This window comes from Crotalus tigris, unplaced genomic scaffold, assembly GCF_016545835.1.
Source record: "Crotalus tigris isolate CLP2741 ecotype Arizona unplaced genomic scaffold, ASM1654583v1 scf7180000017632.1879674, whole genome shotgun sequence".
Taxonomy (NCBI): domain Eukaryota; kingdom Metazoa; phylum Chordata; class Lepidosauria; order Squamata; family Viperidae; genus Crotalus; species Crotalus tigris.
This window is the reverse complement of record NW_024096526.1, coordinates 341,708-364,391: the sequence shown is the minus strand read 5'-3', so window position 1 is coordinate 364,391 and position 22,684 is coordinate 341,708. Positions and strand designations below refer to the sequence as shown.

General features: G+C 40.5%; 1 protein-coding gene across 3 annotated transcripts in view; it reads right to left on the bottom strand.

Annotated features, from left to right (window-relative positions):
- The window catches only part of AP2B1 (adaptor related protein complex 2 subunit beta 1), a 77,186-nt gene that overhangs the window by 6,000 nt on the left and 48,502 nt on the right, over positions 1 to 22,684 (bottom strand). For all 3 annotated transcript variants that reach the window (XM_039334609.1, XM_039334608.1, XM_039334610.1), the window contains 3 exons: positions 15,077 to 15,161; positions 13,491 to 13,577; positions 52 to 206 (listed from right to left, as the gene is read on the bottom strand). In XM_039334609.1, coding sequence (XP_039190543.1) covers positions 52 to 206; positions 13,491 to 13,577; positions 15,077 to 15,161 — 327 coding nt within the window. The remainder of the gene's footprint in view (positions 1 to 51; positions 207 to 13,490; positions 13,578 to 15,076; positions 15,162 to 22,684) is intronic.

The following is a 22,684-nucleotide window of genomic DNA, read 5'->3' as shown; positions in this document are numbered from 1 at the left end:
AGGCGAGATCCTAAGGTCCAGCACATTTTTACCTGAGCAGCAGGATCTTACCGTATAGTTGGGATTGCCAGGTTGAATGCGTAGTTCGGCCAGTATCCAGATGCCATTGGTAAGCTTCAGGGACTGGTACAGCATGTCCTGGCCTTCCACATTTCTCTTGGCTATGGTATATATATTGTTGTTCTGGAGCTTACTGGAAACCGTATCTAACAGAAGGAAGAAAGCCACATTAGATTTTGGAAACCTTCCAAGCATGTCACCTGTCTGAGATCATACCAGGAGACAGTCTAGAAAATAGTACAAAATGCTATCCCTATTGGCAAGAAGAGAAAGCTGGCACAGCAAGCAATTCTCCTGGCCCACAATTCAACATTAAGAGTAAGAACCCACCTGACAATTTGCTTCCATTCTGTTTCTGACCCTCTGTTTCCCTCTGCCTGATAGATGAACTGAACAGTGCCATGCAAGGTGGTGGCGATGGTGGGGATTTGGGGCTGGGACAATCTCCTAAGAAGATTGTAACTCAGGTTACAAAGCTATAAACCAACAGTTCTGAGGAGACTCTCTCAGATTTAGAGCAAAAAATGAGCGACCATTTTAATATTTATTCCTTTTCTCTCTGTATACATTCATGGATCCAGGTAGACTAATTCAGCCATTGCATATTTATCAGCTGTTAGGGGCCAAAAGCAGTGAAGAGAAGGTTGCCAGTGCCTGCTATCTGAAAGCCTCTGTGGGAATAGGGTACTGAGTAAGTGAGTCTCTGGTTTGTCTTCCTACCTCCTCCTAACTTGTACTGTACTGCTTTTGAACCTGTAACTAAAAAAGACAAGTGGAGGAGAGAGACAAGTCCCTGCTTATGAGGAGCTTAAAGTCAAGACCTTCCGGAGTTGTCATCCTCACTTTCCAGGGCTTCCTTTCCATTCATACCTCTTTCTTAATTGCCAGAAGATTCCATGCTGCACAGTACCCTCGCCAAATGCTGTATCATTAATGTAGAACAAAGCTGGGAAATGCAGCAAATATATCCATAAGCCAACAGATGCTTTTTAACAAACGCTTTCATTTTATGTATTCTCCTAATGTAAAATTCAGAAGAAGCTTTCAAGTGGATCAGATTAGTGCTGGATCCATTTGAGATCCTAGAATGGTTGGTTAAGGGGTCATGACTCACCCCCCTTCCCCTCACACATATGGAAACATAAACATTTGATCTCTTTAATTGCATTCACAATTCAATGGGCTTGTTTTTCTTTTTCTTGGTTGCTGTGGAAACTGAGACACCCAGGCAACTCATCTTTTCCAGGGATTGTGTCCTATGTCTCTATCCCAACTTTCTTCTCAAGAAATTCACTGTACAGAACAGTCATCCCCTTTCCATGCAGAATTAACAGCTGCTCAACACCATGGAGATTTGAAAACATGACTTCCCCTTGAGAATCCTGGGGCAAAAAAAGCCTATTATATTCTATAATTTTGGGGTGTGTGCATTATCTTACTTCAGACAGGATTCTTGGCAGTGCAGAGCTTATGTACAGTTAAGGCAGCAAGCTAGACCCTGGGAGATCGAGAGAGTTCTAGTTTCCTGAGGCTCAAAGTCATCTGGGTGACCTTGGGCCAGTCACTCTCTCAGCTCTAGGAAAAAGGCAAAGGCAAACCACTTCTGAAATCTTGCCAAGAAAACTGCAAGGACAGCCCAGAAAGTCAAAAAGCTGACTTGGAGACACCCAAATAAATAAATAAATAAAAAACTTGTAATCACTTGCCTACTGTCCTTGCAAAAATTAATTCTCCAAACTTGCAATCACATATTTTATAAACTAAGATCTGGTTTGCATTCTGAAGGATTTCAAAACAGTCCAATACACTTGGGTTAATTCCCACGCTCACAAACAACTTGGAGCCCAAATACAAATTTTGATTCAGAATCCAAATGTCCATGCATCCTGCTGACTGTCCCTGGAAACTAGGTGAAAAGTTCAGGAAAAGCAATCCCGTATGAGGGGATGAGGAATACCGAATTACAAATAAATAGATTCAGAGACTTTAATATACACACAAACAGATATAAAACATCTTCAACTTTTACATTTATTTTCAGACTTTTTTTTTTCGGACTCAGGAATTTCCAGCAAAATACTACCTCTGCAATGATCAAACCTGCTGTTTCAGAGGAGGATATACTGGAGGGCTGTCCAAGAGAGTTTTTGATAATTTGAGCATAAGTACCATTTTGTGGCAATTAATATTAAAATGACATGGAGATTAGAAGTGGCTCTAGTTAAGAAGCCTGCAAGATTTCAGAAGGAGAGTTAATGAGCTGGATTTTGTAGAACAATTGATACAGATGTGGGGGGAGAGGACAGTAAATCTTTTTAACAGGAGAACCATGACTGAAGCCAGCCAAGTGGGCTGCACATTGACCTAAGAATAATTGTAAGTTCTTTGGGGCAGGGGATGTATCCTCCTTATCCCCACACTGTGCATTTAATACAGTAATTAGTTTGATTCTTTTAAAAAAAAACTGGTAAGGATCTCCTTTGGGGAACAGGATCATTCACTTTCCTTCAAAGAATGCCAGTCAGCCAGCCTTTCCTCCCTTTCCCAGTCCTCCCATGCCAAGGCTGATGAGAGCTTCTCAGGGAATGAGCCAGGTTGCTAGGCAACATTGCCTGGCAGTGCCTGACACGTGAGGTAGATCGGCATGGACATGTGACGGGCTTGCCTTTATAAATGGGCCCCTATGCAGAATTGCAGCAGAACCTTAGCACCAAATAGGACAGATTATTTGGCAAAGGTTCCTGGAGAGGCACAGAACTTGAAAGGAACACCCCTCCCCATTTGCTGTTGGTTTATCCCAAGACAACTCTTAAAAATACTTTGGATTCCATCAGAGTTTCCCTTTATGATTATCTGTTGGAGGAGGAAACAAACCTGCAGTCAAAAGTTTACCCTGACAGTGGCAGTCCCTCCAGAAATAACACACTCCAAAACATTTTCTTTTTCAAGAAGTGTTAAGCATCTGGATTGATGCCTGAAGACAGAAATTTATCTTGTGTTGAGTATATTGAGCATACATTTCAGGGGATTATACTGAACTTAAGTAAATTGCTGTTAGAGCAAAAGACTTGGCTAGATGGATCTAACCTAGGCTGACTAATTGGGACAATTCATTTTACATCTTTTAAAACCATTGTTCTGCTATAGGTAATAAATTATACCAGGGATGTCCAACCTTGGCAAGACCACGAAAGAGCATTGGGGAAGAGATAGTATGAGAGGGCCCAAAATTTCCCTTAAATTTGATCACTGAACATGAATTGGTACCGTAATTAAATTTTAACAAGCCTATCCATTATTTCAAACTGGCTTTGTGGTGGAATGTAGTCTGGATTCCCATGAGGGAGGACAAAGAGACAGCTAACTTCAGATAGTTTGGCTGGTTGAAAGAGAGTTAAGATGACTCCTCCCTAGCAATTCTCAGGGTATATCTTTAGTGATGCAAGTCGTTAGTTGCCTTAACTATGGCAAAAATTCTGTCTAATGATAAGGAACAATAAAGGAAACTGTTCAAAAATACAGTAATTCTACATGTCTTTCTTGGTTCTTGGGGCCTGACAGGCATTAATCATATATAGTTTAGGACAGTGATGGCGAATCTTTTAGAGACCGAGTGCCCCAAACCTGCCCCTGCCCCTGCTCCACCCCCTGCCCCGTCCCTGCTCTGCCCCCCCATCCTCCGCCCCGCCTGCCCGCAGGGCCACTCACCACCTCCAGGGCCTGCCGCAGATCGCCCAGATAGCCCAGCAGCGCTATGGCGGTCACGCCTCTGCCCGAGCCCTACAGCATCAACTGTGCACAATGGAGTGTGAGGGCAGAGTCTTGTCTACGCTGCCTGGCTGCCATGAACTTGGCTGTGCTGCTCCGCGTGGGCCATGCTCAGGGGTGATTCTTCTTCAGGGGGGCTGCTGGAGAGGAGGGGGTCACGGGCGGAGGCAAGGCTGGGGCAACGGCACGTGTGCCCATAGAGAGGGCTCCGAGTGCCATCTCTGGCACCCGTGCCATAGGTTCGCCACCACTGGTTTAGGACATTATATCTGGAGGCCTAGGTACATTGCAGATATTTCTGTTTGTCCCACTCACAAGGTGTGCTGCCAATCTTTTTCAGCCCCTTCCACACAACATTATAAAAACAGCCATAACAAAGCTTTCTCTAAACCCATCCCATCCCCCTTGCAGCTCTCATTATGATAGCACTTAAACAGAGCCTTGACTACCCTAATTCCTACTCAGCAGAATTATTTTGACATGTGCAAGGGAACACCCCCCCCCCCACCTTGCTATCATTCGAAAGGCACTGGTTTTGTGATCAGTGACTTAATTGCTACATTTATGCCTTTCTAACACTCTGAACTTAGTCACTGCAGGAGGGTGACCTTGCAACTAAGGATGGGGGTGGTAGCAGATTAGGAGACAAGGCAAGCCCCAAGCACACAAGGCATTTAACATCAAGAATGTGCCTTGGCTTAGTCGGACACAAGCCTGTGACTGTGTGAACCACCTACTTTAGAAACGGCATGCCTGCTTTTCTTTTGTAGTGATAATTGGGAATTGGAACATTTTGAAAAGGGGGCAAGGAAAGCGTTGGTGATGTGTGTTGTGAAAGGGGAGCGGGAGGGGAAGGGGGGCAATGGCTGTTGGAAATAGGCAACACTACAATAGTAAACTAAGAAACAAATGGAATCTTATTCCACAGAAACTAGATTCCGTCGTAACTGAAGCAAACATCAGTGCATAGACTTACTTTGATTTGGAGACATATTGAGCCCAAGTCAAACTTTCTGCCATCCTGAAAAGCTTTCCATATGTATATAACTATATAAAATTGATTTTTCTTACTATAAAAATATTTTTAATTATAAAAGATTACACAACTGAATTGAGGCTATAGTAGACATTCTGTGAAAACGCAGCATGTAGTAACTAAACATAGCTACTGAGCCCTATGGATAAAATTAGTATTGTTGCTAATTAAATACTTGTCTTCTGCTGAAAATAAGCTCAGCTAACTGAATCATCAACTGAACTAATATTTTTCATCTCTTTTCCTCATCTTCCTAATATTGGTTTCCCAATTCTAAATTTTAGATTACAGCAGCCTATAGCACTTCAATATCACAATAGTCCAAATCTATGCTCCAACCACTGGTACTGAAGAGGATGAAATTGACCAGTTTTATGAAGCCCTACAGCACCTTATAGAATTAACACCCAAAGATGATGTCCTTATCATTGTGGGGGATTGGAATGCTAAGGTAGGAAGCCAAAAGATAACCGGAATAACAGGCAAGTTTGGCCTTGGAGTACAAAATGAAGCAGGGCACAGGCTAATAGAATTTTGTCAAGAGAATACGATGGTCATAACAAACACTCTTTTCCAACAACCCAAGAGACGGCTCTACACATGGACATCACCAGACGGTCAACATAGAAATCAGATTGACTATGTGCTCTGCAGCCAAAGATGGAGAAGCTCTATACAGTCAGTAAAAGCAAGACCAGGAGCTGACTGTGGCTCAGATCATGAGCTTCTCGTTGCAAAATTTAGGCTTAAATTGAAAAAAGTAGGGAAAAGCACTAGGCCACTCAGGTATGAACTAAATCATATTCCTGATGAATATACAGTAGAGGTGACAAATAGATTTAAGGAACTAGATCTGATAGACAGAGTGCCTGAAGAACTATGGATGGAAGTTCGCAACATTGTACAAGAGGTAGCAACTAAAACCATCCCAAAGAAAAAGAAATGCAAGAAAGCAAAATGGCTGTCTGAGGAAGCTTTGCAAGTAGCTGAGGAAGAAGGGAAGCGAAAGGCAAGGGAGAAAGAGAAAGATACACCCAATTGAATGCAGAATTCCAGAGAGTAGCTAGAAGAGATAAGAATGCCTTCTTAAATGAACAGTGCAAAGAAATAGAAGAAAACAACAGAATAGGGAGGACCAGAGATCTCTTCAAGAAAATTGGAGATATGAAGGGAACGTTTCATGCAAAGATAGGCATGATAAAGGACCAAAATGGCAGAGACCTAACAGAGGCAGAAGAGATTAAGAAGAGATGGCAAAACTACACAGAAGAACTATACAAGAATGAGCTTAACATCCCAGATAACCACAATGAGATGGTCACTGACCTCGAACCAGACATCCTAGAATGTGAAGTGAAATGGGCCTTAGAAAATCTGAGCAACAACAAAGCTAGTGGAGGTGACAGTATTCCAGCTGAGCTATTCAAAATCTTAAAAGACGATGCAGTAAAAGTGCTACACTCAATTTGCCAGCAAATTTGGAAAACTCAACAGTGGCCACAGGATTGGAAAAGGTCAGTTTACATTCCAATTCCAAAGAAAGGCAATGCCAAAGAATGTTCAAACTATCGCACCATTGCACTCATTTCACATGCTAGTAAAGTTATGCTTAAAATCCTACAAGCTAGACTCCAGCAGTATGTGGATCGAGAACTACCAGAAGTACAGGCAGGATTTCGAAGAGGCAGAGGAACTAGAGATCAAATTGCCAATATACGCTGGATCATGGAGAAAGCTAGGGAGTTCCAGAAAAACATCTACTTCTGCTTCATTGACTATGCAAAAGCCTTTGATTGTGTGGATCACAACAAATTGTGGCAAGTTCTTAAAGAGATGGGAGTACCAGACCATCTCATTTGTCTCTTGAGAAACCTATATGCGGGTCAAGAAGCAACAGTGAGAACTGGACACGGAACCACTGATTGGTTCAAAATTGGAAAAGGAGTCCGGCAAGGCTGTATACTGTCGCCCTGCCTATTTAACTTATATGCAGAGCACATCATGAGAAAGGCAGGGCTAGATGAATCAAAAGTTGGAATTAAGATTGCCGGGAGAAATATCAACAACCTAAGATATGCAGATGATACCACTCTAATGGCAGAAAGTGAAGAGGAACTAAAGAGCCTCTTGATGCGGGTGAAGAAGGAGAGTGCAAAAGTTGGCTTGAAACTCAACATTAAGAAAACCAAAATCATGGCATCCGGCCCTCTCAATTCCTGGCAAATAGATGGGGAAGAAATGGAGGTAGTGACAGATTTTATTTTTCTGGGCTCAAAGATCACCTCAGATGGGGACTGCAGCCAAGAAATTAAAAGACGCTTGCTCCTGGGGAGGAAAGCTATGGCAAATCTAGACAGCATACTAAAAAGCAGAGACATCACCCTGCCAACAAAAGTGCGTATAGTCCAGGCCATGGTTTTCCCAGTTGCAATGTATGGCTGTGAAAGTTGGACCATAAGAAAGGCTGAGCGCCAAAGAATTGAGGCCTTTGAACTATGGTGCTGGAGAAGACTCCTGCGAGTCCCTTGGACTGCAAGGCGTTCAAACCGGTCAGTCCTAGAAGAGATCAACCCCGACTGCTCTTTAGAAGGCCAGATCCTGAAGTTGAAACTCAAATACTTTGGCCACCTAATGAGAAGGAAGGACTCACTGGAGAAGGGCCTAATGCTGGGAAAGATTGAGGGCAATAGAAGAAGGGGACGACAGAGAATGAGATGGCTGGATGGAGTCACTGAAGCAGTAGGTGTGAACTTAAATGGACTCCAGAAGATGGTAGAAGACCTGGAGGAACGTTGTCTATCGGGTCGCGATGGGTCGGACACGACTTCGCAATTAACAACAACATAGCACTCTGTCAAATAGGGCAGGCCAATTTCTGGCAATATTGCATAATGAGTATGATCAATGCTAAGGAAAGAAGGAATGTTTAGTTCAATAGTTGGATAGATACAGTATTATCACACCAGATATAAAATACCACCCACATTAATGCATAATCTCTGTACTATAGATTTATTTCCTGCCAGGGGATTACTACCTTAATGCTACAGGCAGATTTAGTAGCTTCAGTGACTCTTGATGCAAGAGACTGATGTAAATTGGAATATAAGTTCCAGGTAAAGTCATCCTTGCCAGCAAAAGCCAAAGGGGAGGGCTGACCTTAAGAGTAATTTACAGCAGAGGTTGAGGGCAGATGTGCTCTGCAGGTATGAGTATAAGGAATTAAGAAAATGCACGGACATGGTTGCAACAATTAAACATGTGTAGGTACAATACCAAATAATGAGCATCCTATATTGAAAGGCATTCCTCTAGTTACGAGAGAAAAAAAGTAGATCTGTAAAATAATGAAGCCCAGGTGTATTAATACTGCAATTTTGTTTTGAATTTTATGTTTACAATTGTATGCTTTAATGTGTGATATTATGCTTCCCTTTTAAATTGTTTTCACCATGCATTTAAAATGAAATAAATAGGACTTCCAGGAGAGGAATGGTGAACTGAAGATGGCTCTGCAAAAGCAGAACTGACAACTGTGGCAAAGACCAAGGAACCAGTGAGTACACTGGCCCTGGATAAGATGATGATGGGAGATTGCACCCATGCACTCCAGATGGCTCTTCCTCAAGAGGAGATAGCAGGACAATGGTTTTCTGTGGGTTTGAACATCTGGAGGCAATGGGAGTAGACATATTGCTCGCTGAAGGACACTAAGTTTGCAAACCTCATTTTTTAATCACTTGGAAACTGTTCTTTAACTACTTCTAAACTATTAGAGATCTTTGAACAACAACTCTGAAAGATGAATGAGTCTGCCAATTCTGAATGAAAGAAAACATTAATCATAAGAATTTAAAAATCTGAATTAAACAGCAACATGCTAAATAAAATGTTGAGTTGTACAGCTTATATGTTATATTAAAGGTGAAAAAATTCTGAGGTGATTTATCTCGGTCTGATTTTTTTTACATCTCAAAAGCCTGGCATTTTAACAGGGGTGTGTACACTTTTTATATTCACTGTATAATATTACCTCTGGTAACCCTTTAAGGACTTTCTGCTGGTACCAGGACTGAAAACATGTTTTATGGATTTGTTTGAAGACTACAGATGGGAAATGGGACAAAGAGATAAATGGTTGTAACCTTAGAGGGGGGTGAAGAGTCACCAAATTTGTTTATACTTGTTGTGAAGGTTGGAATTCACCTGTTTATATATTTATTTTCTTTTTTAAATTATGCTTCTACTTTTCTCCTTCTCTCTTTTACCTTGTGCTTTTTAGTCCTTCTTTCTATTCTCTTTTCCTTAAGTTTAGTTTGCATTAGAGTTTACCATTATAATCAAAATTCTTAAACATTCACACACAAATAAATGTGGCCAGACTCTGGTTATGATCATACCAGTGTTTGAAGAGAAGATTTTTGTTTTACAAGAATATAAACAGTTGGAACAGGGGTCGTGAGGCATATGAATCATGGAAAACTTGAAATTGACGAAGTTTCAAATAACTGTTATTTTGTTATGTTCTAAGGTTAAGATACACACACACATATGATCTTATTATAAATCCAATGGTGGAAAATACAGGGGAATTAACAGGAGATGGGAATGCCTATATTATAGAAATGGAGGAGCCATTCTATGAATTTTGAGTTCACAGAAACAATCATGAGGACGATAAGTAGGGCATAATTTATTGTCAACATCTTCAAACAACATGAATTGAAATTCTATACTCGAGCACCACTGAATGCATAACTTTGGAATCAAACTGACTACATAATAGGAAACAGAAGATGAATAAATGTAGTAATTCAGTCTGTCAGGATTTTTCAGATGCAGGCTGTGCAATAGACCATGAATTACTGATGTCAAATACATGGATTAAACTTCAAAAATTAGTCAATTGAATAAGTGGGCAAGATTTTACCTTGAAGTCATACAATCAGATACAAAGATCAATGCAAGGAACATATTCAATACATTTTTATGTGGGGAAAAACTTGAGAAGTTAGTTAAAAAAACAAAAATGATACACAAATAGATTGTATATTCCTAGCTGGCTGGGGAATTCTGAGAGTTGAAGTCCACATATCTTGAAAGTTGCCACATTTGAAAAACCCTGATCTAGAATCTGCATTTGCACAGTTCCTCATCTGAATCTTTATTTAACTAAATAAGCTTTGGTCATTCCAATCTTGTTGCAGAGCAACTGTGGATCCTGTGATTGAAAACTTTCCAGTGTTTCAAAGGCTGTACATAGCCACATTCCCAGATAATGAGCTTTCTCTCCCATAACAAAAAAGGTGGTGGGAAGCAAAGCTTTTCAAAAGTGAGCTATCATTGGGGAAGTGACAGCATGTGTGGGAATCTGCCAGTCTCACTCAATTTGTGAAGAGCATGAAAAATGGGTCATGTGTAATAAACAAGATTTTATTTCATTAGATTGACTTCCCCCATCTCCTGAGCTGATGTTTTGCTCTCACAGCAATTAGAGAGGTTTTCTGGGCTGCCTTTTCCTCCTGCTCCCCCACTTGCTGGTGTCTGAAGATTGGGCTGCCAAGATTGCACAAAAAAGACAGAGACAGCAATATTGCCAGCTTGATGTGTCTCTGTTGGGAGCAATGAGATTGGCAAGAAAATCTACAGAAGTTCAGCTGATGATTTCCTAAGAAAAGGAACTTGTAATGAAGAGGTGGGCAACAGGAGGCTGCTTGGATGCGTACAGATTCTGAATCCCCTAATATCCTTCCCCCTTTCCATTGGTGTCATTTTAAAGCAAAAATAGTTGAAAACTACTATTAAAAAAGACTTTTTATAATTAAAAGAACCCACCAAAACATTGCACAAAAACCCAGGAAGAAAAAATAAAAATCAAAACCTACTCAGTATGGGACATACTCTCACCTGTTAGCTATCACCAGCACCAAATGGCTACAGATGTATGATTATTTTAAAGATTAAAAACGTCTTGACAATACCACCTATTTCCACATAAAACATATGTTGTGCTTTATGAGGGCCAAACCCACTCATTGCCCCAGACTACACTGAATGGCTGGCAAACATTCCTGTCAGCAACAGAACATAATTTAATTACATTTTGTTACACAAAACTCTGATAGATAAAATAACATTGTTCCTTTATTAATATGTGCTTCATGTTAGTGGCTTTTGGGGCTGGTCAAGCACATTTGACGCTTTGAAAATATGTTGGGGGAGCTCTAGCAAAATGATTTCTGGGAGGGGTATCTCATTCACAAAATTTTCACTACAGGGACATAACTGGTTGCAAAGCCTAATTTATGAAACTAGCAATTGCCACCCCATAAAACCGTCCATTTCTAGAAGATATTGCTCATTCTGCTTATCTTTCTCCTTTTGTCTAATCAGGTGGACAAATAAAGTGCTGTGCTATTTTTATTTTCTGAGAAACTATTTGGAGCTCACTGGTTGCAGAAACTGTTTTAGAAAGCAAAAATAAACTTGGAAATAGAGATGATGTGGGAGGTTAGTGCCTTACTTTCAAACATCCCAATTTTGCACTTCTTAGAATTAAAATATACACAAGAAGTCAGATAAGACAGAAAGCTTGTAGGCACCAAGAATCAGTGTGGTATTGACATCCCTGAACCCTTATCTTATCCTCTCACAAGTTGTGTCTCCACTGCATGCCTTTCTCTGCCTCCCCCCCCCCCACTCAAACCCAAAGTGGCTTAGTGGTAGAGAATAGATCACAGAGGCTCAGTGTGAACAGAAATCATTCCACGGGGCTGGTGCTGCAACAATACAACAGCCATTCCTGTCCCCAGCTCCCCTCATTTCATGGAAGTAGGGAACAATTAACAGCTTTTCTGGGAACTTCAGATCAGGTGAGCTAATTCTGGTTGAAACACGTGGTCCAGTAAGCAACTACATGCCAAGAGATATAGATCAAAATCATCAGTTTGAATTGCACATCAAAACCTACATAAAGACAATGTAGGACAGGCAACACTGATGTTATACATTCTGACAGCTACAATGTGTCAGTCTATGATCATATGCATTTTGCACTAATTGCAGTTTCTCACTATTTTAGAATGCATTGCAGTTTAGACAGGTAGCAATGAGGACATGTATTACTGTAGTAAGATCATTATGGCCTAGATAAGATTGCAGTTGATGAAGAAACTAGGTGAAGGTCCTCCTGGCCACTGCCTTCACTTACTCATTCTACCCCAACTTAGGATATTATCCAAGTCTCAAATCTGGTCTCCCAGGGGTGGTCTTCCTTTTGAGAGACAAGAGGAATCATGATAGATCAAATATCTTGCTAATATTTAACTTCAGTTTATTACTTCCCATCCAGACCCTCTCATTCTCCTGACACCGAGACAAGACCAGCACCGCATCACTGAACCAGCATGGGGTAGTTAATGTACATTTCTACACATTGATGTTACTGCATCCTGAACAGAAGTATGATCTCTCCCAGGTCATAAATAATAGGGGTGAAAACCTGAACTCTGTGACACATCAGATGTGTGGCCACTGAACTGAACCAATTGAGCCATTGCAAAACTACTTTCATCTTCAACCTAAGCAAGTGGTCCAGTAGGATACCATAATCAATAATACTGAAAGCCACTGAGAAGTATAATAGGGTAGGAAAAGATGCTTTCCCCCATTCAGGTTCCAACAAGTCATTTAACCATGGCCTGAAAGGATTCAGATAATGCATTTTCTCTAGAGCCCTTTGCAGCTGACTTTCCAAGGAAAGGCTGACAGGTTTACAGTTGTCCAATATGGCTGAATACAAGGAAGGTCTCTTGAGGAATAGGAGAAGCACAGCCTCTTTCAAGGCTGTAATCTTGACACATTCCCCTGCCTCCTAAACAACCAGGAGAGACATGGACTCATAGCACAGGTGGCAAAAGTTATATTAACTCTATCTACCAATTGGAATCCATAGGCCAAAAAGAAACTCAGTTAATGACACAAGATAACATTCTAATCATTACATTAGACTTCAAGGTTCTGACAAATCTGAGGGACTTTATGAAAGTGTTGTGCACACAATAAACACAGCCCAGCAGATCTTCCTACTCAACTATCTCCAACAGGAAGTTTTCAATCCTAAATAGGCTGCTGGACTGCCTCCCAATAAAGCAATTAAAGGAGAAGAAATATACTCATCTCCCTTACTGATATGATATAGGTTCAAACTTAAATTTGTATCATTTTTTTAATCACCTTTCTCTACCTGTTCTTTAGGTATAACTTCTAGTGCTGCACCTCTTGAGGAGCTACCCATGATTGAAGAACAAAAAGAGTCTGGTTGAGCATGATCTTGTCAGGAGCTTGGATCAGCCATTGTTGCCAGTGGTCAACCAGAGAACCAAAGGAACTGCCCCCAATTCCCCCAATCACTAGGAAACTCCTTAAACTCCCACTGGAATCCATCCATATCCATGGGGCACAATGTGACATAAAAGTCGTGTTGAACATGAGACATAGGAAGTGCTACACCAAACCCAAAGAGCAGCTATTTTCATGCCAAATCATGAGTCACAAATCAAAACTGGCAGTTTTAGGCAAAGCTATAGAGATATTTTTCAAAAAAAAAAAAAAAAATTCAACTTACCAGCATTCAGATGACATTCTTTAATTTGGAACTGAAGTTCATTTTCATTTGGGATGTCTTTCCATGTTGCGAGGAAAACTTGTCGTTCTACAGGATTAGAAACTATAAAACTGAGTTTTCCATATTTCTACAGTTGTTTGAGACTCCCCCCCCCCACACACATACACACACTTTTAGGGCTAAATGAAGATTTATGCAGCATCCCAAATATTAACAAGAGCACTCTCTTCCAGCATATCTTTTGTAAATCTCCAGAGATTGCAATGGGGAAGGGGAACAGACTGTTCCACCCCTCAGTATCCCTTCAGAGCGCCATTTTTGAAGTGGCCACAATTCGTGAGATGGCACCATGCAACTAGGGATGTTGCGGGATGAAGTGGTTTGCTTCCTTTCTCCAACACAAGCTCTGGAGTTCCAGAGATCTACAAAAGGAAAGTGAGTGATTGATGACAGGGGTGGGGGCTTCAGGAGGAGAGTATAGAGTGGAAAAGGCCTGTGGGGACCTGATGGGATGTGATATGGTCGGTCATAGGCTGAATCTACCCAAATGTTGTACTTGTGCTGCAGCAGCTATAATTTTGAAACTGGGTCGTAATTAGCTTTGCGGGGGGGGGGGGAGAAATCTATAGCAACTTTGAACAATTGCTAAGTTGAGGACTTCCTGTATGTGATTGTTATTTGGCTTTCATCCAGAGACACATTGTTTTTTTTAGCTTACTGAGAGCCTGTTTGGTCTAGTGCAGTGGTTCCCAACCTGTGGGTCGGGACCCTATTTGGAGTCGAACGACCATTTCACAGGGGGTCACCAAACAACACAGTCCACCATTTTCCCCCCCCCCTTTTCCTTAGCTGTGCTACTCCCTTTTATTCTATTGGCTTTTGAAAGCCAATAGAATAGATTCTCTTGAATAGAGTCTAATTCTATTGGCTTTCAAAAGCCAATAGGAATTGTCCAGGCTGTCTCTGCCCTGCTGAGCCCACCAAAAGTCCCATTCTGCAAACGGTGCTGCATCAGTTGAGTAGTCCTCGACTTACGACCGGTTGGGGGTCGCGGCGTTAAAAAGGTTGAGAACCACTGGTCTAGTGATTAAGGCACCAGACCACCAAGCATGAAATTGAGTTCTAATCCCGCTTTAGACATGAAAGCCAGCTGGACCAGTCACCGTTTCTCAGCCCAACTCATCTCACAGGGTTGTTGTTGTGGGGACAACAGGAGGAGGAGGGTGTGTTGGATATATTTGCCATCTTATTTGTAAAAATAATAAAGGCAGGATACAAATAAACAAATAAATAATTTATTTTTAACATTTGTTATGTTTTTTATGGATTCCTAGCCATCAGGAGTCACAGGTCAATTGAGCGGCCATGTAAATGTATATAATATAAAAAGTCCTCCATGTCTTCATGAATTATAATCTGAAGATGGGACCTGGGAGAAGAGATTGCTCTCATCCTAGCCAAAATTGGGCAGGAGTGAAAATAAAGTTTTTCAGATCCAAATATCCTGCCTCCACTTAGCCCAATTATTGTAGAAGGGCAGACTTTAATTCCTTCAGGGCTTATTAGTAAACAGATACACCACTTACCCATTTTGCCATCTTCTACGAAAAGCACATTGAGGGGAATAAGACAGCTGAAGTAAAAAACATCAATGTTGTTCTTTACAGCCACCTGCCCCAAAAGAGAAAAACAAATTTGCTATTTTTTAAAAGAAAAAAAGACAATTTCTCCACCCTAATTCCTAAAAGGATTTTAAAAATGTCAGTATGGCATAAATAAATAAATAAATAAATAAATAAATAAAAATACAAAACCCCTTCCTGGTGGGGAAGGCCAATCCCTCAAATAGCACTGCTATTTGTTGTTGTTGTTAGTTGTGAAGTCGTGTCTGACCCATCGCGACCCCATGGACAACGTTCCTCCAGGCCTTCCTGTCCTCTATCATCTTCTGGAGTCCATTTAAGCTCATGTCTACTGCTTCAATGACTCCATCCACCCACCTCAATCTGTCATCCCCTTCTTGTATTGCCCTCAATCTTTCCCAGCATTAGGCTCTTCTCCAGTGAGTCCTTCCTTCTCATTAGATGGCCAAAGTACTTGAATTTCAACTTCAGGATCTGGCCTTCTAAAGAGCAGTCAGGGTTGATCTCCTCTAGGACTGACCGGTTTGATCACCTTGCAGTCCAGGGGACTCGCAGGACTCTTCTCCAGCACCATAGTTCAAAGGCCTCAATTCTTTTGCTCTCAGCCTTTCTTATGGTTCAACTTTCACAGCCAAGCACTGCTATTATTTCATTCAAATAATTCAGAGCAATTAAACCCCAAGCTTACTTGCTTGCTGCAGAAACCCTTCTATACATATAGGCCTTGCATGATGATCCATTTCCTCAGATACACTCAAGTACATTAAAAAGGGACTTGCATTTTATATTGTTTGTATGAATATACACAAAAACAATCATACATTCTTTAAAATGCCGAAGTTAGAAAAAAATGTCTGGAATCTGGGCAAGTATTTGGAGCTAAAGAATTTTAAAATACTAAAAAAAAGAAAAGAAAAGAAGAAAGGAGAAAAGAAAAGAAAAGCAGACTTAGCTTTCCCACTTCCCAGTTGTAAGGCAAGGAATGTTGCCAGATGACATTTAGGTAACTGTCATAATCTATTACTTGACATTTGCTATGTAACCTGTATCAGAATTAACTTAGAGTTATTAATTCTGACCCGAGGAAACCACATTTACACGTGAGCGCATTTTAGAAGATCATCCTGAACTGGGCAGAGGCGCTGAAGAGCATCAGCATACTTAGCATTATCACATGTATACAGCAATGGCTGCATAATTAAATCCAAGATCTCCAGCTTGGAAGAGGGTTACGAATAAACATTCAGAATGCCAGCCCGGATTTTGTAAGGATTGAATCTGGAAGTGCTGAGAGGAAGCCCGTCTATATCTTTTCCAACCTCAAGGTCTTTGACAGGATGTCTAAATTGGCATCCAAAGTTTTCTGTTCCTTGCCATTGATGAGTGTTCTGGGCACCCAGCAGCAATAGAAAGAGTAGAACCTGGCATTCAGACATGATTGGAAGACAAGTAGAAGGAAAACAATGTTTATTTTTCAAATAATCCTGAATCAGTATGTCAGGATTTATTTGGAATCAGTAAAGCACAGCCTGCTAATTAATTCCTTCATGGAGGCTGCAAGTTGGTTCTTTTCTGGCTGCTTCTGAATGCATCCGTTTTCTCTGAGTCTCGGCTAAGAGACAGGGCAAAAATATTCTCCTGCAGACTAAAAGAAAGCTGGTAAATCTGAACCTCTTTAATGTAGGGCCATGCAGGTTTTTCCTTCAAGATGTGTTTTAATTAATTATTTAGGCTTCGGACAGCAAGAGAAAGAATGATATGGTGACAACACTGGAACAGGGAGTCAACATTTTCAGCTCAACCCCACTTTCAATTTGGTAGTTGTAGTACACAAAATATACATTTACAGTCATTTTGAGCTTTACATCTAGAAACCTGAAAAATTATACTGCCAAAAAAGGTCATTAAACCATCAACTTGGTATATACTATGGATTTAATAGCTCTGCCAATATCAGTACTGACAATGATTTCACCATGATTTTACCGAACCTGCCTCAAATCGAGTTTAAGCTGTTCTGATTTTGATTGCAACTATGTCATTCTCAATGGAAAGCCAGGCAGTAAGGGGACTTGAAAATATCTGTAAGTAGTCTAGAGCAGTGTTCTTCAATCTCAGCAACTTTAACATGTGGCCGTGGCGGCACAGCAGAGAGCCGTGATGGTGCAGTGGTTTTAACATGTGGCCATGGTGGTACAGCAGAGAGCCGTGGTGGTGCAGTGGTTAGAATGAAGTATTGCAGGCTAACTCTGCTGACCGCCAGTAGTTCGATCTTGACTGGCTCAAGGTTGACTTGGTCTTTCATCTTTCCAAGGTCAGTAAAATGTGAGGGGCAATTTATTGGGGGCAATTTGCTGACTCTGGTAAACCACTTAGAGAGGGCTGTGAAGCACTATGAAATGGTATATAAGTCTAAGTGCTCTTGCTATGTGTGTACTTCATTTCCCAGAATTCCCAAGCCATCTATTGTGTTGAGGGAATTCTGGGAGTTGAAGTGTACACATCTTAAAGCTGCTGAAATTGAGAAACACTAGTCTAGAAAAAGCATTGTGGAATAGGCAGAATTATACAAGAAAACCAATGCAAAAGATATACTGAGTCAAGAGGTTTAAAACCCAAGATATTGTTTCATTCCCCATGCAACTCTTTGTTAAGTAAATGTAACTAAGTGACAAGATAGATTTGCACATCCAGCCTTACATGCTACAATCAGCTCTAAGCCACTCTCCCTAAGACACCTTTTGTTGCCCCATGAGCTCATGTTCAAATTGCCAAGTGCTTCACAAGAGCTTTCAAGAACAGCTTTTTATCCCTTTTGACTGCCTTAGTCAAACACGTTTCAGTAGTTTTCAAAGTGTCTGCTATCCAGAAGCTTTTCCTGCCTATAGTAAAGGCAATTGCCAAGGAAATCCTGAACAATCCTGCATAGAAGTCTAGGTTTGCAAGACTTTTTTTATTATGGCAAGATCTTCAGGATACTATTATTTTGGGGACTGAATCTGAGTATCCTTAGACAACAGATTTGCAAGATGAATTATAAAAGATGAAGGGGTAAAGCATTAGAAAGCAACTACTACATCTTTAAAATCAGAATAAGATTAGTGTAAATATTTTTAATATTGGACCTAAAATGTCACTATTAAAAGTTTTTACAGCTTTAATCGTTTGGGATCAACAAAAAGGCCAACACAGTGCTCGACTGCATTAACAGAGGGATAGAATCAAGATCACGTGAAGTATTAATACCACTCTTCGATGCCTTGGTAAGGCCACACTTGGAATACTGCATCCAGCTTTGGTCACCATGATGTAAAAAAGATGTTGAGACTCTAGAAAGAGTACAGAAAAGAGCAACAAAGATGATTAGGGGACTGGAGGCTAAAGCATATAAGGAACAGCTGCTGGAATTGGGTATGTCTAGTTTAACGAAGAGAAGAACAAGGGGGAACATGATAGCAGTCTTCCAATATCTCAGGGGCTGCCACAAAGAAGAGGGAGTCAAGCTATTCTCCAAAGTGCCTGAAGGCAGGACAAGAAGCAATGGATGGAAAATAATCAAGGAGAGAAGCAACCTAGAACTAAGGAGAAACTTCCTGACAGTTAGAACAATTAACCAGTGGAACAACCTGCCTCCAAAAGTGGTGAATGTGCCAACACTGGAACTTTTTAAGAAGAGACTGGACAGCCATTTCTCTGAAATGGTATAGGGTTTCCTGCCTGAGCAGGGGGTTGGACTAGATGACCTCCAAGGTCCCTTCCAACTTTATTATTATTATTACTATTATTACTATTATTATTATAATTATTATATAGTTTTATTTAAGATTGTCAAATGCGTTTTTTAATGTCAGACTTCTAATTACATTATTTTTCTAGATTTTAGTTTCCCTTAATTTTGAGTAAAGATACAACACACTCATTTTTTATGAGTAACAAATCAACTGTCCTTTCTCCACTGCTGAATTTGAGATGGCATTATTTTCTACTTTTCAATTATGACTTTGCTTTTTCCAACTTTATTAACAAGTTGGTAAGCCAATTTACTACTATACTTTAAAAAACAGAAAGCAAGGAGCCAGGAAATTTCCACAGGGATGGAGCTCAACTATTATGCTGTCATAAACAAGAGTAACTTATAAGTATTGGATGTACCATAAGATTGTGTTTTGAGTGGTCTACAGCCATAATATTACAAAAAGTAAACTAGACTAGTTTCCAAGGAATTCTTATATGCTCTGAGAATAGTTTCAATATCCCTCATCTATCTAGTACTTGTTTTGCCAGAGAAAGAAACTAAGACAATAGTTTCTTGTATTTTCTTCCAATGGGATGCCACAGCCAGCTACATGCAAATCTCTCTGTGATGATTACTGCATGAAAACATTGCATTTCTTGCTCCTCTTTTTTAGGCACCAACTGGATGGATTCAGTTATACTGCTGATGGGTACGTCATTGGAAGACCAGAAAGTCTATCATGAAAAACATTTTCCATATTATTGTTAGAATTGAAAATGATTTCATAGCACATTGTGTGTGTGTGTGTGTGTGTGTGTGTGTGTGTGAGAGAGAGAGAGAGAGAGAGAGAGAGAGAGAGAGGGAGGGAGGGAGGGAGGGAGGGAGGGAGGGAGGGAGAGGGAGAGAGAAACCTCTGTCTCCTGTCCCTGCCTGCAAGAGGGGATGGATGGACATTCAAGAAATATGTCACATTAATTCAATCCAGCTCTAATGCAGAACATGTGAATGATGCCAAGGACATCATGAAGGGAAATACAAACTTTGTGGTGTTGCTTTCCCATCCCAGATCTGCCCAGTGATAATAAAGGATGGCAAGAAAATGAGGAGAAAGGAAAAGAGTAGAAAAAGGGCAAAAGGGATAAAATATTTAAATATCTACATTCCTTTCCACAGAATTGCTTCTGCACATGTTAATTCTCTTGAAGCTGAATCAGCTACATCACAAGCTGCCTTTTCAGAGGGGATTTAAAAAAAAAAAAAGACAAATGGGAACAGAAAATTCTTCTATCATTAACAGATTCTTCAGTAACAATGACATTTCTGAGTTCTTCTGCTTGACAGCAACTAATTCCATCCAAAACACAGAATTCTTGAACAAGGACTTCCTGGAGAGACACAGTCAGCTAAACCAGCATGTGGCTTGGTTTTAACTTCTGTATCTGCTTGCAACATCTTCAGATAAATAGCGTAACACCTAAGGAAACAAATCACCATAATGGATATATTTGGGCTCCATCCAAATTCTTACTGAAAACTTCCCCTGCTTTCATACTACTCCACTAAGGAAGACAGCTCTGTCACATTTATTTCTAATTCATTTACTTATATCCTGGGACTGAATGGGGGGGGGGGGGTGGGAGGGAATAAAACCTACCAAGTAGAGTTGCTGTTTCTGCAAAAGTAGCTGAACTATCTGGAAACATCGCCCACGTGGGCAATCTTGATGGAGTCGTGCTTCCCCTGAAAGCACTGATTTATGAACTGGGGATCTTCATGGGCAGTGGAAGCTGTAGCCAGAGAAGTCTTTGTGTCTACTTGTGGCTGATGTGCCAGTTGTGGTCATCCTTACATCAGGAAGCCCTGATTGCCATATTATTAGACTGCTTTGTCTTTGAAAATGAACTGCAAGCTACAACTTGCAGGGAATACTGGTCAGACTTTCAGTTGGAGAAATACTGTAGAATTACTCCCTATAGATAGTCCTTGATTTGTGGCCATTTGTTCAGTGACCTTTCAATGTCACAGTGGCACTGAAAAGAATGACTTACAACAGGCCCTCACACTTATGACCACTGCAGCATCCCTGTAGTCATATGATGGCAAGTTGGATGCTTGGCAATTAGCATGCATTTATGAAAGCTGCAACACCCAGGGTCATGGGATTGCCATTTGCAACCTTCCCAACTGGCTTCCAACAAGCAAATGAGAAAAGCTGGATTTGCTTAACGGATGTAGCAAAAAAGATTGTAAAATTGGACACGGTCACGCGATTATTCACTTCAACAACCATATCACTTAGTGATGGAGGTTTCGGTCCCAGTTGCGGTTGTAAGTCAAGGACTTCCTTAATTTGAGATCACTGCACTGTCAGTAAGATTCCAGCCCCAATTCAACCTACAGGGGGATCATCTCTTAGGCCAATACTGCATAGTAGGGATACATCATGGGCTGTCTTGCCAAGCATGAATCCAAATATAGTCTCAAAAGCTGTGAAGCGCAGGGGGTACGTACTAAAGAGTCGGTACTTTTCAGTGATAGCCCCACACTTTGGAATATGCTCTGCCTGGAAGTCTTCCAGGCTTTGACCAAAGGTCCCAAATATTATTTTATTACAAAGAGTTTTCACCCATAGCATCTTTGAAGGCACCTGCTATGTAAATGTTTGGTTAAGCTTATAAATATTCAGATTTTATGTGACAAAATAAACACAAATCTAAGAGTTCATCTACGGGCTCAGACTGGAGGCTCTGCAGCCCACCATCCAGTTCCTTGTTAGAACACAGCCTTAAAAAATACCCTCCTGCTATCTTCTTCTCCAATAACAACTGGAGATAGAATGTTTCTGAATATGGAGGATATGTAGATAACATTTAATCTGTTGGGTTTCTAAAAATAAAACCAGAAGAGCACTCATGTTAAATAAGTAAGTAAAAATATTCACTTGGTCTGAATATATAGAGAAGTGAAACTGGAGGCTGTTTTATGTTTTTATTTTCCCAGTTAAGAAGTTTCTGGCTCACAAACTCCCTGCCTCTGTAAAAGCAGCTACATACTGCATCTCTCTTGTTCTCAACGCCAACCGGGAGCTTCCATATCAAGGCAGCACTATTTCTAGCTGCCTATCATTCATAACACACAGGACAGAACTGCTGAAGAAAATGGTGCTTTTTATGGTTAATAAGCTTCCCTGTTGGGGATACCATGGGAAGATTATTAGAGGAGTGCTGGGAGGGGGAAGTGAAGTGAAGGAGTCACAGTTTGCCTGTATACTGGAATAGAAACCATTGTGTAGAAGGCTATTATTTATTACAGTACCAGAATCAACTCGGGAGCCTGTTGCTTAGTTAAGGCAAAGATGTGGAATAGGCAGAGCAAATTGGAACTTTGTTTTTAATTTCTTTTAAGATCGTTCGCTGCCAAGAGTCACTGAGATGAGCAGCCATACAAACTGAATAATTAATAAATAAATACATAAAAATAAATAAATAAATAAATAAATAAATAAATAAATCCCACCAGTTTTCAGAAATGTTGCACAGGAGAATATGTAATCCCTATCTGCCCATAAAATTCAGTCATCTCAGAAGCTAAGTCACAACACAATCTGTTTTTTGGTTTAGATGATACGCAGACCCAATCCTTATATCATAGCATCATGCACCACCAAACTGCATATTTTAAGAAAATTCTAATATAAAATTAGGTAAATTAACCAGAATATCTAATTTTTAAAAGCCTTTTCATATACTGATCATTGCTATAATGAAGTCCATAAAGTATTTATATGTGATACACCAAATTGCTTTATTTTATTT